The 13,311-nt window shown below is 40.5% G+C and overlaps 1 protein-coding gene across 3 annotated transcripts in view; it reads right to left on the bottom strand.

Annotated features, from left to right (window-relative positions):
* ATP8A2 (ATPase phospholipid transporting 8A2) overlaps nucleotides 1-13,311 on the bottom strand; it is a 572,378-nt gene that overhangs the window by 130,485 nt on the left and 428,582 nt on the right. For all 3 annotated transcript variants that reach the window (XM_036018338.1, XM_036018340.1, XM_036018339.1), the window contains exons 31-33: nucleotides 8,922-8,983; nucleotides 8,334-8,390; nucleotides 7,326-7,433 (exon numbers count right to left, since the gene is read on the bottom strand). In XM_036018338.1, the coding sequence (XP_035874231.1) occupies nucleotides 7,326-7,433; nucleotides 8,334-8,390; nucleotides 8,922-8,983 (227 nt within the window). The remainder of the gene's footprint in view (nucleotides 1-7,325; nucleotides 7,434-8,333; nucleotides 8,391-8,921; nucleotides 8,984-13,311) is intronic.

The following is a 13,311-nucleotide window of genomic DNA, read 5'->3' as shown; positions in this document are numbered from 1 at the left end:
TGTATATTTTGCCTGAGATATAGTAATTTCTCAATAAACATTACCTATTATTTTCCATGCTTTATTTCCTTAAATGTCCCTACTAATTCCAAACATAGATATCATCCACTTCACAGACCTGATGAATCAGAGACTCAGAAATGGCACAATTATGGATATTATGAGCAACAGATTTAATTTTACACATTTCTTAGGTATTAAGTTAGTTTAGTTCAAACCCCGCTTTTGCCCCAGCCAGTGTGGCTCAGCTGGTTGGAGTGTTGTCCCATATACCATAAGGCTGTGGGTACAATTCCTGGTCAGGGCACATACCTAGGTTGCAGGTTCGATCCCTGCTTGTGGTACATACAGGAGGCAACTATAGATTCTCTGTCTCACATTGATGTTTCTCTCTCTCTCTCTCTCTCTCTCTCTCTCCTTTTCTCTCCCTAAAATCAATGAAAACATATCCTCAGGTGAGGATTTTTTTTTAAAACCCTACTTTCACTGTTAGGATTTGTGCTGAACAGGAAAGAAGTTTGATGAGGACCATGCCAATCCGGACTAATTCTGTTGATCCCCCACGGGCCTTGCACTGACACCGAAGCAACTAGGAAATGTGGGTGCCAGTCCCATTCCTGACTATAGAAAGAATCTGACATCACTTTTCATTATCAGTGAAGAAGTTTTTGTTCTAGTTTTGATTCTTTTCAGTTTTTTTATTGCCTCTATTAGGGAATAGTGTGGGGAGCCTTTAAGGAAGGGGAACACATATGGATGGGGGACCTGCGGGCTTGGGTGATGAGTTACAGGAACATGAGAAGCCAGGAAGTATGTACCCCCTTCCTTTTGCTCATGTTGTTATTTATTTAGGTAATAATGTCATTCAGAAACACAGTGTGTTCATATGTTCTTCTTTGTAAGTCAGTCTTCAAAAAAAATTTTTTTATTGATTTTTAGAGTGAGAAAGGGAAAGCTACAGAGACAGCTGAACAGACAGAGAGAGAGAGATCGGTTTGTTGTTCCACTCATTTATCACTCATCGGTTGCTTCTCATATGTGCCCTGACGAGGGATCAAACACACACCCTTGGTGAATAGGGAAAATGCTCTAACCAATCGAGCTACTTGGCCGGGGCTAAATCAGTCTTACTGTTACAAAAAATATACAATTTTAAAAGTCAAAATATAAGTTGACTTCAACAAATAATTTATCCAAGCTCAATATACAAGAAAACTACAAAGAAGATGACAGAAAGCTATTTTAAAACAACAGGAAAGTCTGTACTGATGGGAATTCCTACCTCCTAAGGCTGAGCACTTATTAGGCTAGCCAGATCACAAGCTTCTGAAATACATTATTTGAGGTAAAAAGGACCTACTCCATTCAATACTGTTGCTGTATTTCAATATTGCTATATTAAAGGGAATTCCAATAAGCTTACAATATTCACATTAGGTGTCACTGGGATTTCATTACCTAAAACCCTAATAATTGCAACAATAAAGTAATTCTTTATTAAATCTTGAAAAAAAATTTACAAGCACCCAACTTCAAGCATAATATATAATATGTGATGTTAAAGCCTTAAGCCTGATTAAAAAAAATCACCTGTCTCCTTGGTTGACTGTAAACTTGTGCATAAAGAAGAAACATCCCAACAGTCGCATGTGCTGGAGAGCATTTCCTGCGTACCTGCTGTTCAGAAAGTGCCGGCAGCACATGCAGAGGATGCTGCCCGGTGAGCCTGCCTGGGAGGTGGCTTCAAGGCTGGCTTCATGAGAGCCTTTTTTTGTCTTTCTCTTCCATGTTTCACAGCAGAAGGAGGCTTCTGGGTTCCTTCTTTGTGGCTGAACAATCCCAGGCACCACATAGCACCTATGTCATGCAAAAGGGAAGGCTGCCTTTTTGTGGATTTCTTTCAGGAGCAAACAGGCTTCTTTCTCAGAACATGCCAGTGAATGCCACCTTGCATCTCCTCCAGGGTTTCTGAGCTGCTCCATAAGGCACAGGGCCGGGATCACGCTCTCCCTGGAGTCAGGGGTGGAAATGACTTCCCTATGGTGCTGGGCTTCTTGCACGAGGCATGTTGTGTGGATGCAAACTGGATCCCCTTAGGAAACAGTGAAGGAGGATGGCAGGTGGGGACAAACAACCATGTCCCCACATCACAAAAAGTTAACCCGAAGACAAGTCCAATCCCTCTTAGACTGGTGTCTACCCTACAGAGACATTGTGGAACCATAGCTGAGCAAAGACAGTGATCCACATGACCTTTACCATTGTGCCTCCATTTACCTTCTGAGCACAGGCAACTTGGAAACAAAACTCCTTTTTTTGGGTTTCATATGGAAGCTACCTGGGCCTTCCAGGGGAAGTTAACGACTTAGGGAAGATTCAAAGATGGCAAATGGCAACAATTCCTCTCTGTGTTTGTTTTTAGTTCATTGAGATTTGCATTGTGTATACACATGCACGTATATAAAACTCCAAAGTAAATCCATTCCTGTATTTAGGATTAAAAAAAAAGCCTGTCATACACCAGAAACTGGCTGGAGCCTGGTGCTTGGCATTGCAGATGGAGTTAGCAGTTTGTAGGCTTTGAAGTGAAAGTTTTTTCCTCCTGTTTTACTAGCAATGAAAAGAATTTTAAAGAAAAAGCACCAAAGTCGGTGAGAAGTGTTTTTCCATGGTGAACGATGTAATGTCTTTTGGTATAATCCTCTATTTAGAAAGCTAGATGCCTTAAAGCGGTCACTGGCACCAAGGCTGCGTCTTACATAACCACCATACATGAGAAGCACAGTTGTGCACAACCAATATTTTACAGTTGTGAATATTTTAAATATACCATCTTCTCCTATAACACCCAGCACTGACTTACACATTGCCACAGAATAATATTTTAGGTGTTTTAGAGCACTAGTTCTCAAATTTTAAGGGAAGCATAGCCTGGAGATTTATTAACATTTGAAGGTTGGGGCCCCACACCCAGAGACTCTGATTCAGTGTGCGTGAGTTTGTGTGTGTGCGTGTGTGTGTGTGTGTGTGCACGCTCCAAGTACACATTTTGGGTTGTTGCTGTTGGAGGGAACTTGTCCTTTTCACAAGCAACCCAGATGATTCAGATGCAGGTGATCGATGGAACTTAAAGAGAAACATCACATCTAGAATCTATAAAATATTGAAGGTCTATGGCCAAAAGAATTGAGAGTTTAAATCACAACATTTCTATTTATAAAAGTTAAACAGTAATTGGTCACTCCAGGGAAAATAAGTCTGCATTTCCCACAGGTTATCTTATTATATCTTCACCACACTCCTCTGAGGTGATGGGGGTGGGTGACATTATTTTGACTTTGCTGATAAGGAGCTTAATGCAGGTTAAATGATTTGCCAAAGGCTACAAAGCCAGTTGGAGCAGGTTGCTTGACCTTTAAACAAAGGTCAAATAGGTTGGCATCTCCTTTGACACTCCTAAAATGAAAAGCTCTGAGATGTAACATGAAGAAAATATAAGCATATTTCCTGATCCAGCTTTAGGTCAAGTTCTCCTCATCTCTGTAATTCAAAGCTCTACTTCAGCAGATGACTTTGGGCTAAAGGAAGTTTGTCATTCACCTTTAAGCAGTGGCTTTGAGGACCCAGTGTAGAAAAGCCCATTACCCACTATTACAGGGAAACATCACCGCACACGTTCCTCAGCTGAGGACTTTCTTGTTATCTGCAAGATAGATATAAGCTGAGTTTTTAATTCGCTTTAGACTTAATTTGAGTCTAGAAAAATGGAAAAATAGGGCATCCCTTAAAAATCCCACAAATGTTGCACATTCTCAGGAGAGGAAGTATACAGTTGACTTTTTGATTTCAGAAACTTTCCCTGGGACTTTCTGGCTCGCAGCCTGGTTGGGTTTAGGGCACCATACCATGAAGTGCCGTAGGGGAGAAAGAGAGTCTTTAACAGTGGAAAAATCACTCTCATTCTACAGCCTTCCTTCCTTTTGCCCTCAAGGGAAAACCTGCCTTCCCCCTCGTGAGAAAAACCAAATATAATGAACAAGACAAAGAAATATTTAATCAAATTAGTTTAGGAAACCCTAGCAGAAACAATGCATCTTTTCAACAGTTTACAACGTTATGAATAGACACTGTTCCGTGTGTGGAGTCTGTCTCCGGCTCCTGGGTGAGAAACGCCGTTTGCCACTAGACACCAGTTTCACTCTAGAGCTCAAAGGAACCATGCTCACTTGCCAAAAACCTGCTGCTTCATAAGCTACAAAAAATGGTTTATAAAAATAACTACAATCTGATGACGATGATGACGATGATGACAATGACGACGATGACGACGATAATGATGATGATAAAGCAGTCTTTGTCCAGAGTACCCCTCCCTCCTAAGCACTCACCTATGTTAGCTTGGCTACTATAACAAAATACCACAGCCTGGGTGATGTATCAGTACATGAATTTATTTCTCACGGTACTGGAGGCTGGAAGCCTGACATTAGGGTCTGGTGAGGGCCCTCTTTCAGGCTGCAGATATGTGTCTAGCTTCCGGTTTCTTTGCATGGTAGAAAACAAGTGAGTGAGTTCCCTGACCTCTTCCTGTCCTAATTACCCCATTCCTGACCTAATTACCTCCCAAAGGCCCTACCTTCAAATACCATCACCTTGGGGGTAGGACCGCAACATATGAATTTGAGAGGGACACACACATTCAGTTCATAACATCAACCTAGAACAAAAGGGGTGGGCGTGGCTCAGGCATCTTTTCAACAGCCCCCAAAGAAGTCAGTTCCTATTACTGACTGTATCAGGGCCCAGGTCCCATCCTCCTTTGGAGGCATCAGGAAACTGGATTTCAGGCAGGTTTTAGTCACTCTCCACTCAGGTGATTTCTTTAAAGTGTTAAAAAGTGGGGTTTTTTTTGTGTTTGTTTTTAATGCTTCTCCACCACTTCTCAAAGAGTGAACAAACCACTGGGTGGCAGAGACCAAATAAAGAATATTCAAGTTGGCTCTGAGGTTATTTTCCGACAGGCCTTCCCCACACAGAGCTCTTCCCAGAGAAGGGCTGCAGATGATAAATGGTTCTTTAAACACAGAGGGTGGAAATTCAGGGACACAAAGAATACATTAATCATCTCATTCAACATCCAACGAAAGCCTCAGTCCCAGCCAGCCATGTTCAATTTCAAAACATCATCTGCTTCATAGAAACAAACCAACCAACAAAAAGTTAAAATGACATGGTTTATGTAAAGTATACGAAGTTTTTTATACTAAAGTGACCTGTGATTTAATATTACGATTTCTTTGCTTTTAGATGGCAGGAATAGCTCATTAAATTTCTTCACAAAGTCCCCAACTGTGGAAATTTCACCATTAAGCAGAACCTCCGAACCACACAGGCCAGCATGTGACTTGGACAGTGAAAACGGAGCATGTCAGTGACGACATGGACTGTGTGGTCCCCCGCACTTTGAATGTCAACCTCTTGCTGGGAGTGAGAGTCAGCAACCAGTCTATGAGTGTCTCTCTGTTGAGGGCTCCGGGAGTGGCTTTCAAAGGAACTGGCTTTGTCGGCCTGTTGGTCACATGTCAGTTAAGCCCATCCTGTCAGCTGTCACTTTCCTCTAACTTAGCAAACTGTCCACAGCAATAGCTGCAGTCCCTTTTATTGTCCTGCACAATGACATTCCTGAACAAAATATTCATCAGACCTTACCCATCCGTAACCAGAAGGACGGTAACCCAAGGCTGACATCTAGACACTGACACCTTACCCAGTGATCATCATTGTTGTAAATACTTTCCTTGACTTGCTCTTTGGAGACAAACCACATTGCTTGAAAATGTAACCAATTTCTTTAAATGTACAAAGTCTCTTTGCTAGTGAATGCTCATTTTGCTGCAGAACAATCTCCTGGATCCATTCACTGCTCTGTAATTTCCTCTGTCACGTGGATTTGGAAAAGGACTGAGAAGTGTGTATGTGTTTGTCCTTGTTCCTTAAAGAAAGTAAAGATGCATCAGGGGGCACAGCAGCCTGCTCCAGTGGGCCATGTCCATCCTTCTCAGTGCTCATATCCTGAGGAGGCCCTGGGCACCCTGGGGTACATCAGCTGGTTGATTTACCAAGTGAAAGAGGTAAGCAGTGCCACCTCTGGGTTATCTCACATGAAACAGCTGCTGGACATGTACCTGGACTGGAGCAGACCTAGGAGTTTTCGCTCATTCCTGCGGAGCAAGTAAGGCAAAGATGATAGCAGCCAGGTGTGCCTTGCACAGGCCTACCCCCAAAATATGTATTCCTGGGCTGGGAACACCAGTGGATACAGAGGAAGCCCCAACACACAGTTCTTTTCTTCCCATCTTGGTCCTGTCCCATAGCACAGCATCCACATGCAAATGTTGGACTACACCAGTGCAAGCATCCAATGGACCCAATGCACATCCTTTGCAAATAATAGCAGCCCCTTGGGCCCAGGGGTGTTCACACTGGCATAGATCTGAGGATAGAAGCAGGAAGGCTTGAGAAGTGGGATTTTGGCTGTTTGGGAAGGAAACTCGGGATGTAAGGGACTCAGGAGATGGACTAGAAGTGGGAGTGCTGGCTCTGCTATGGGAGCGCCTGGACCCATGGAGCTTCATTTGTACACCGAGGAGGTTTAGAACCCAGGGCTCTCAAGCTTCTCTCCAGACCTGATACCCTGGGCCTCTAAGATTCAGTCTGTCATTTCTCCATTGATGGCTTAATCTCAAACACTAGATAATCAGAATATAAAGAAAAGGAAACATGAAGAAAATTCAAAGTAGTATAAAAGTCTCCAATCTCAGCCTCTCTAGTTTAAGAGATGAATAATGAGCTATTGTGACTAATTTATGATCTGGTTAATAGTTATGAAATTTATCTGTCACAGGTGACTATCAACCAATCAGAGCATAAATATACACTTAACATCAAAACTATAATCAACATATTCATTGGATTATGAGGGACTCAAAACACCTCCAGTTTTCCAAGAGCCATGAAATGTACACATCAGAACTGTGTGTATTTAACATACTTCACTATGGATATATGGACATGCTGGGCAGATCAGAGGACTTATGTGGACAATTTTCACAATAGTTAAAATTTCAAATGCTATTTCCATGGACTGGACAGCCTCTTCCAGGTGCTTGGTTTGTTTTGTTTACCTCCTGATACACTGTCATGGCAGCAGGCAATACCAACCTCTCCTGAAGTTCATCGTCGTCATGAGACAGAGAAAGACCAGACACAGCAAAGCATCATTGTCACAAGACACAGCAAGTCCATTCACAGTTTGTAGCACTGACCTGCCCTTTCATATCTGGAGCAATAGGAATGGTGGGCCAGATGGTTGAGTAGACACCAAAAAACAGCAGCCAGATCAGCATGCTTCCCCAGACAGCCAGGTGACTGAACTGCAGAAGAAAACACACACTCAGGCAGCATGGATGTTGGCATGGAGGCCCCCCAGCTCCACAATCCCTGGGTCCAAGTGAGCTTTCTTGATGGAAGGATTCTGATAACTCTCCAGACATTGGAGACTTTGATCTCCCTGATTTCCTTGTCTCCAAATGTTTAACAATGAGTTCAGGTGATGAGTGACCCTGAACTACCCTGAAGATAAAGATGCTTTGGCCACCACAGCTGACCTTCCTCTAGATCCACATACTGTGGTGTTAGCAGGCCTGTCTCATTCCTCACCAGTCATTCCAATCATGACACAGTGACATAATCCCCAAACACTGGAAATACGCCAACTGTGTAAATCCGGGGTCTGATTAAGTAAGTGATGGAATGGTTGTAGGATTTAATACTTTGTAATCATGAAAAAATGATTTTGTGGAAGTATAGTTTAAGGGACAGAAAAACTTCATGATGTATTTTTAAGTGAAAAAAGGTGAAAAAGTTCTACATTCTGTAATGCATTATCTTTTTTAAAAATACACAGAACAAAGTCTGTAAGGTCATATAGCAAACTATCAATAGTCGCTTTCTCTTGGTGCTAAAATTATGGAAATTAAAATTTCTCTTTTTGTCCTGTATTTTGCATGTACTTTTTTACAATGTGCACACACATTTGAAACGAGGTGACTGTTAATAACTTAGAGCTGTATTACGTACGTGCCAAGCAAATGAATCTTCAGGAAAATTTGGGTTGCAAATTTGCCTTAATAAAAATCAAACCATGATTTTTACATGCAAAATTTAAAATAAGGTAGCTGGATATTGCTTATAGTTTTTCCAAGCCTTAAAAAGGTATCATACCAGGAAAAATATCTACAGTGAAGAAAGAAATATTTCTAGAGAAAACTTACTTTAGTCCAAGCTGTAGTCTCCAAACCAGCTTTCAGACAAACAGTGACAACAACATACTGTGAAGAGAAAGAGGCATGGGGAAACCCTGTTATGCTCAGTGAATTGTTTTCACTTCCTGGGAGACATCCCAAGAGTCCCCTCCAGAGGCAGCTCCTCCCAGGCAGCTGTACTTGGAAAGTGCCATCTAGGTAGCTAATTCCCTAGGGGCTAGTTTAGGGAATACAGGCAGGTTTACTTCAAGAAAAGCCCTCACTTTAGTGAGTTTTCTCACAATAGTTCCTTTTGCTCTTTACTTAACCTGGAAGAATTGGGGGAAATCACCTTCTTTAGTGTTCTCCTGCACCCCCTCTCCTACTAGGTAAACGTACAATGGTTATTTGAAGAATGGGGAAATCTGTTAATCATTTGTCCAGAAATCCTGACTCTGCCTAATCTTCACCAAAAATGAGGTGAATATTTCACAACCATTCTGAACTTTAAGAAGTCTAGAATATATAGTTTAAAGATCTGAAATAAAGGGTTCTGAGAGGCAGACCCCAGGCTTGTGCTATTTAAGAATGGCTCAGTGCACAGAGAAATAAACTTACTGTGTAAACAATGTTTCCAACAAATAAATAGTCTGTGGCGTGACCGTTGGCCAACACGGTATCTGAAAAACAAAGAAATCACCACTAACCCCTGGAGCATGGCACTCTACTTCATTCAGAATGCAAAAGCAAAACTTTAGAAACATTTATCAAAGTGTAAAGGAACTTCAAAAATTATGGCTGTGATTCTGAATTATTTTCATCATGTATTTCTCCAGATGAAGCAAACAAAATCAGTTTCCAACAAACCAGACAACCACACAATAGATCTGCACTGAAGTTTAGAGTTTTATAAAAGTTAAAATCTCCCTTTTTGGGTTAAAAATAGGAATAGAATAAGGAGATGTTAATCTGTCTTTATTAATGGCTGTATTAAGATCTTTTCCAAGGGTTCATTTTCTAATCATCTTTAATTTCTGCTAAATTGGAATTATAGGCCAATAAAAGAAAATAACTGCATGAATACAAAATCATTTTATAATTGGAGAGCTCAAAGAATTTTGGAGGATACTGTCTTTGTGTTCACATGTGCAGCTACATGACCTTCTGGAGTCTACAAATGCAGGGAATGTAAACAATATGATGAGAGATGTCTAGAAAATACAACTAGGATGTTGAGGCTTTAATTTTCGTATCTTTTCCAATTGTTGCTTTTTGATGTATTTACATATATTACAATGTATATAATACTCGTGAAGGCAGAATTCTAATAGAATTGTCTAATTCATGTCAGCTGACCTGCTGTGAAAATACTGGTTTTTATCCTGAGGGGTCAAAGTGTATTTTAAGATCAGGAATGGTTTCTTTGAATGACATTTGCCAGTCTCCTTGTATTCTCTGTTATGCTCAAATTCAGACCTGTGGCCTACAGGCCAAGCATATAGGGAGTTTTGTGTACAAAGTTCCAACACAGTAGTTGGTTGCTATACACACACATAACTGGGCTCACAGATTTACCCATCTGCGTCTTAAAGAATCCTATTAATGAATCAAAATCTGCTAGTTTTTTAAAACACTATGACAACCAAGTCTTATCACAGGCAGAATCTGGTGACCCTGGGGTCCTGTATCTAGCTCCAGGGCATGCCCCTCCTCCTGATTCTAGATGGGTCAATTAACCACAAAATGGCATCGTGACTGTGGCACAGACCTTAGGTTTTAGCACTAAACCGAGGGACTGTGTGCAGCAGGAACAGAAGGGTTCTCCTAGGAAGAGATGGTGGGGGGTGGGGAGAGAGAAAGAGGGAGAGAGAGGGAGGTGTGGCCACTGACTTAAAGAAGAATGATCTCAAAGCTTAGGGAGAGGAGGTGGTGAAGACAGAAAGGAAGGGAAAAGTTCAAAAAGTAAGGGAGAAGCTAAATTGACCTCAAAAAGGTAACAAGTCTCTGTATTAGCTCATAGTTATTCAAAACTGTGGGAGTTCACTTTGTAGTAACTGGCTCTGAGATTGTTTTAACAACAAATATGACATTTTTAAAGGCATTCCTCAATAAAGAAATACTTGAGATTAGACTGGAGACCATTTATTTGATTCTAACATAGATTATAGCCTTGAAAGGGGTAACATTATTCTTTCTTTATATAACAAATATTTATTTGAAGTCTACTTTCTGCCATGTACTGTTATGGGAACTGGGGAGACAAGGTCCGTCTCTTCATGTAGCTCACATTATAGTGAGGGAGTCAGAACAGAAACACACATAGGTGCACAATAAGCTAGCAGGTGTAGTAAGTACTATAAAGAAATACGCCCTGACTACTGTGGCTCAGTGGATTGAGCATAGGCTGAGAACCAAAGGGTCTCCAGTTTGATTCCCAGTCAGGGCCCATGCCTGGGTTACAGACCAGGTCCCCAGTGGGGGCCACGTGAGAAGCAACCACACATTGATGTTTCTCTCCCTCTCTTTCTCCCTCCCTTTCTCCCTCCCTTTCTCCCTCCCTTCCCTTCTGTCTAAACATAAACAAACAAACAAACAAATAAATAAATAAATAAAATCTTTAAAAAGAAATACCAGGTAGGGTAATGGAACAGAGAGTGACAGAGGTTGTTCTTTTAGATGGGGAATTCAGGAAAAATCTTTTTGAGAAGGTAACAATGGAGCAGATCTGAAGAGTATGAGGGGGTGATTAAAAGAATATCTAAAGGGAGAGCATTCTGGGCAGAGAGAAATTGCCAACATTCTGGACATAGAACATGGATGATCTCAAAGACCATCACAAAGAGCAGTTTGGCTGGTGACACTAGGAAATGCTCAGGCAGAAGGGGCAAATTAACATAGGCCACAGTAAGGAGGTGGGTTTTCACTGTCAATTGAGATAGTAAACTGCTGGAGGATTCTGAGCAGAGGGTGACATGGAGTGAGTGATTCTCTTAAAGGAACAGTCCAGCTTTTGTGGGAGAACAAACCTTGCCCTATCAAAACCAGAGAAACAATAAATGCAATGCCAGTGTGGAAATGATTGTAGCAACCCGTCCAGGAGGGTGAAACTGGTAGTGTGTAGATCTGTGTCCAATATGGTAGCCACTGGCTGCTGCAGTTGTTTACAGTTAAATTAATTAAAATGAAATAAAATAAAAAACTTAGTTCTGCCAGGGGTGGGGGAGGAGGGGGAGGGGAAATGAGTTATTGCTTAATGTTTACAAAGTTTCAGTTCAGGGTGATGAAAAAAGTCTGGAATAGATAATGGTGACAGAGGCACAATATTTTGAATGTAATTAATGCCTTTGAACTGTCCACCTCAAATGGGTCATAGAACTAAAAGTACAAAACTCACTCTTGGAATAAAACATAGGAGTAATATGGCCTTAGATTTGGCAATGGTTTCTTAGCTATGACACCAACATTGCAGTGACTACAGAAGAAAATAAATAGGACTTCATCAAAATTAGAAACTTTTATACTTTAAAGGATACCACCAAGAAAGTGAAAAGACAACCAGCAGAATGGAGAAAATATTTTCAAATATTTATCTGATAAGGAACTTGTATCCAGAATGTGTATATAATGAACTCTTAAAACTCAACAATAAAAAGACAAATAACTCAATTTTAAAATGGGCTAAGGATCTGAAAAGACATTTTCCCAAAGATATACAAAATGGCTAATAAGTACATGAAGAGATGCTCAACATCATTAGCCATCAAGGAAATACAAAATTAAATCCACAGTGAGATAACATTTAACACCCACTAAGGTAGCTATAATAAAAAAGATAATAACAAGAGGTGGCAAGAATATGGTGAAATTATAACCCTCATACACTGCTGGTGGGGAAATAAAATGTTGCAGCCACTTGGGAAAATTGTCAGCAGCTCTTCAAAAGTTTATGCATCATTGCCACAAAACCCAGCAATTCCACTCGTAGGGAAGTAAAAGCACAGGAATGAAATACAAAAACTTACACATGAGTGTCCACAGCAGCATTATTGGCAATAGCCAAATGCCATCAACTAGTGAATGGATAAGATGTGGTACATCCATGTGATAGAATATTACTGAACAGCAAGGAGAAATAAAGTGCTAATACATGCTATGAGATGAATGAACTTTGGAAATCTTATGCTAGGTGAAAGCAGTCAGTCATAAAAGGCCATATATTGTATGATTTTATTTGTATGAACTGGTCAGAATAGGCAAATCTATAGAATAAAGTAGATTAGTGGTTATCAGAAGCTTGGGGTTATTAGGGGGAAATGAGGAGTAACTGCTAACAGGTATGGGTTTCTTTTGGGGGCGGTGAAGGTGCTCGAACATTGATTAAGGTCACAGCTGCACAACTCTGAATATATTAAAACTATAGAGTGTACTCTTTAAAGTGGGAATTGTATTGTAGGTAAATTATATATCAATAAAGCTGTTATTAAAAAAATCATACTTAGTCACCTTTCAAATGCTCAGTAGCCACATGGCTAATAACTACTACATTAGACAGCATGGGTATAGACATCTCCATCATCACAGAAAATTCTATTGGACATTGCAGGTCAAAGCGGCTATGTTGGAGGTAGAAAGAAGTGATAAAAATTCACATGTATTTTGAAGGTAGATGATAGGCTTTGTTTAAGATTTGGAGGTGGGGTAGAAAAGAATATAAGGAATCCAGGATGATTTTAAGGTTTTTGGCCTGGTAACTAGGTGAATAGTTTATTATTTACTTGAGGTGGAGAACACTTGCTCTGGTCTTATTAATACAGGAATACTAATTACAATTGTAGCACATGAAAAGTTGGTCCCAACAGATCACCACTGTAAATTCACAAAATAACAAAAGATAACAACAAAGCATGATACTATTAACACAAGGAAATTTAGAAAAATGAAGTGGAGAGAAGTTGGATTAGTAGGAAAAATGCCAGTAGTCAGAGTGGAAGAGCTTGTTCTATTTCTG

The sequence above is a fragment of the Phyllostomus discolor genome, chromosome 2 (assembly GCF_004126475.2).
Source record: "Phyllostomus discolor isolate MPI-MPIP mPhyDis1 chromosome 2, mPhyDis1.pri.v3, whole genome shotgun sequence".
Taxonomy (NCBI): Eukaryota; Metazoa; Chordata; class Mammalia; order Chiroptera; family Phyllostomidae; genus Phyllostomus; species Phyllostomus discolor.
Note: the sequence above shows the minus strand (reverse complement) of the source record. Positions and strands in the feature narration are given on the sequence as shown.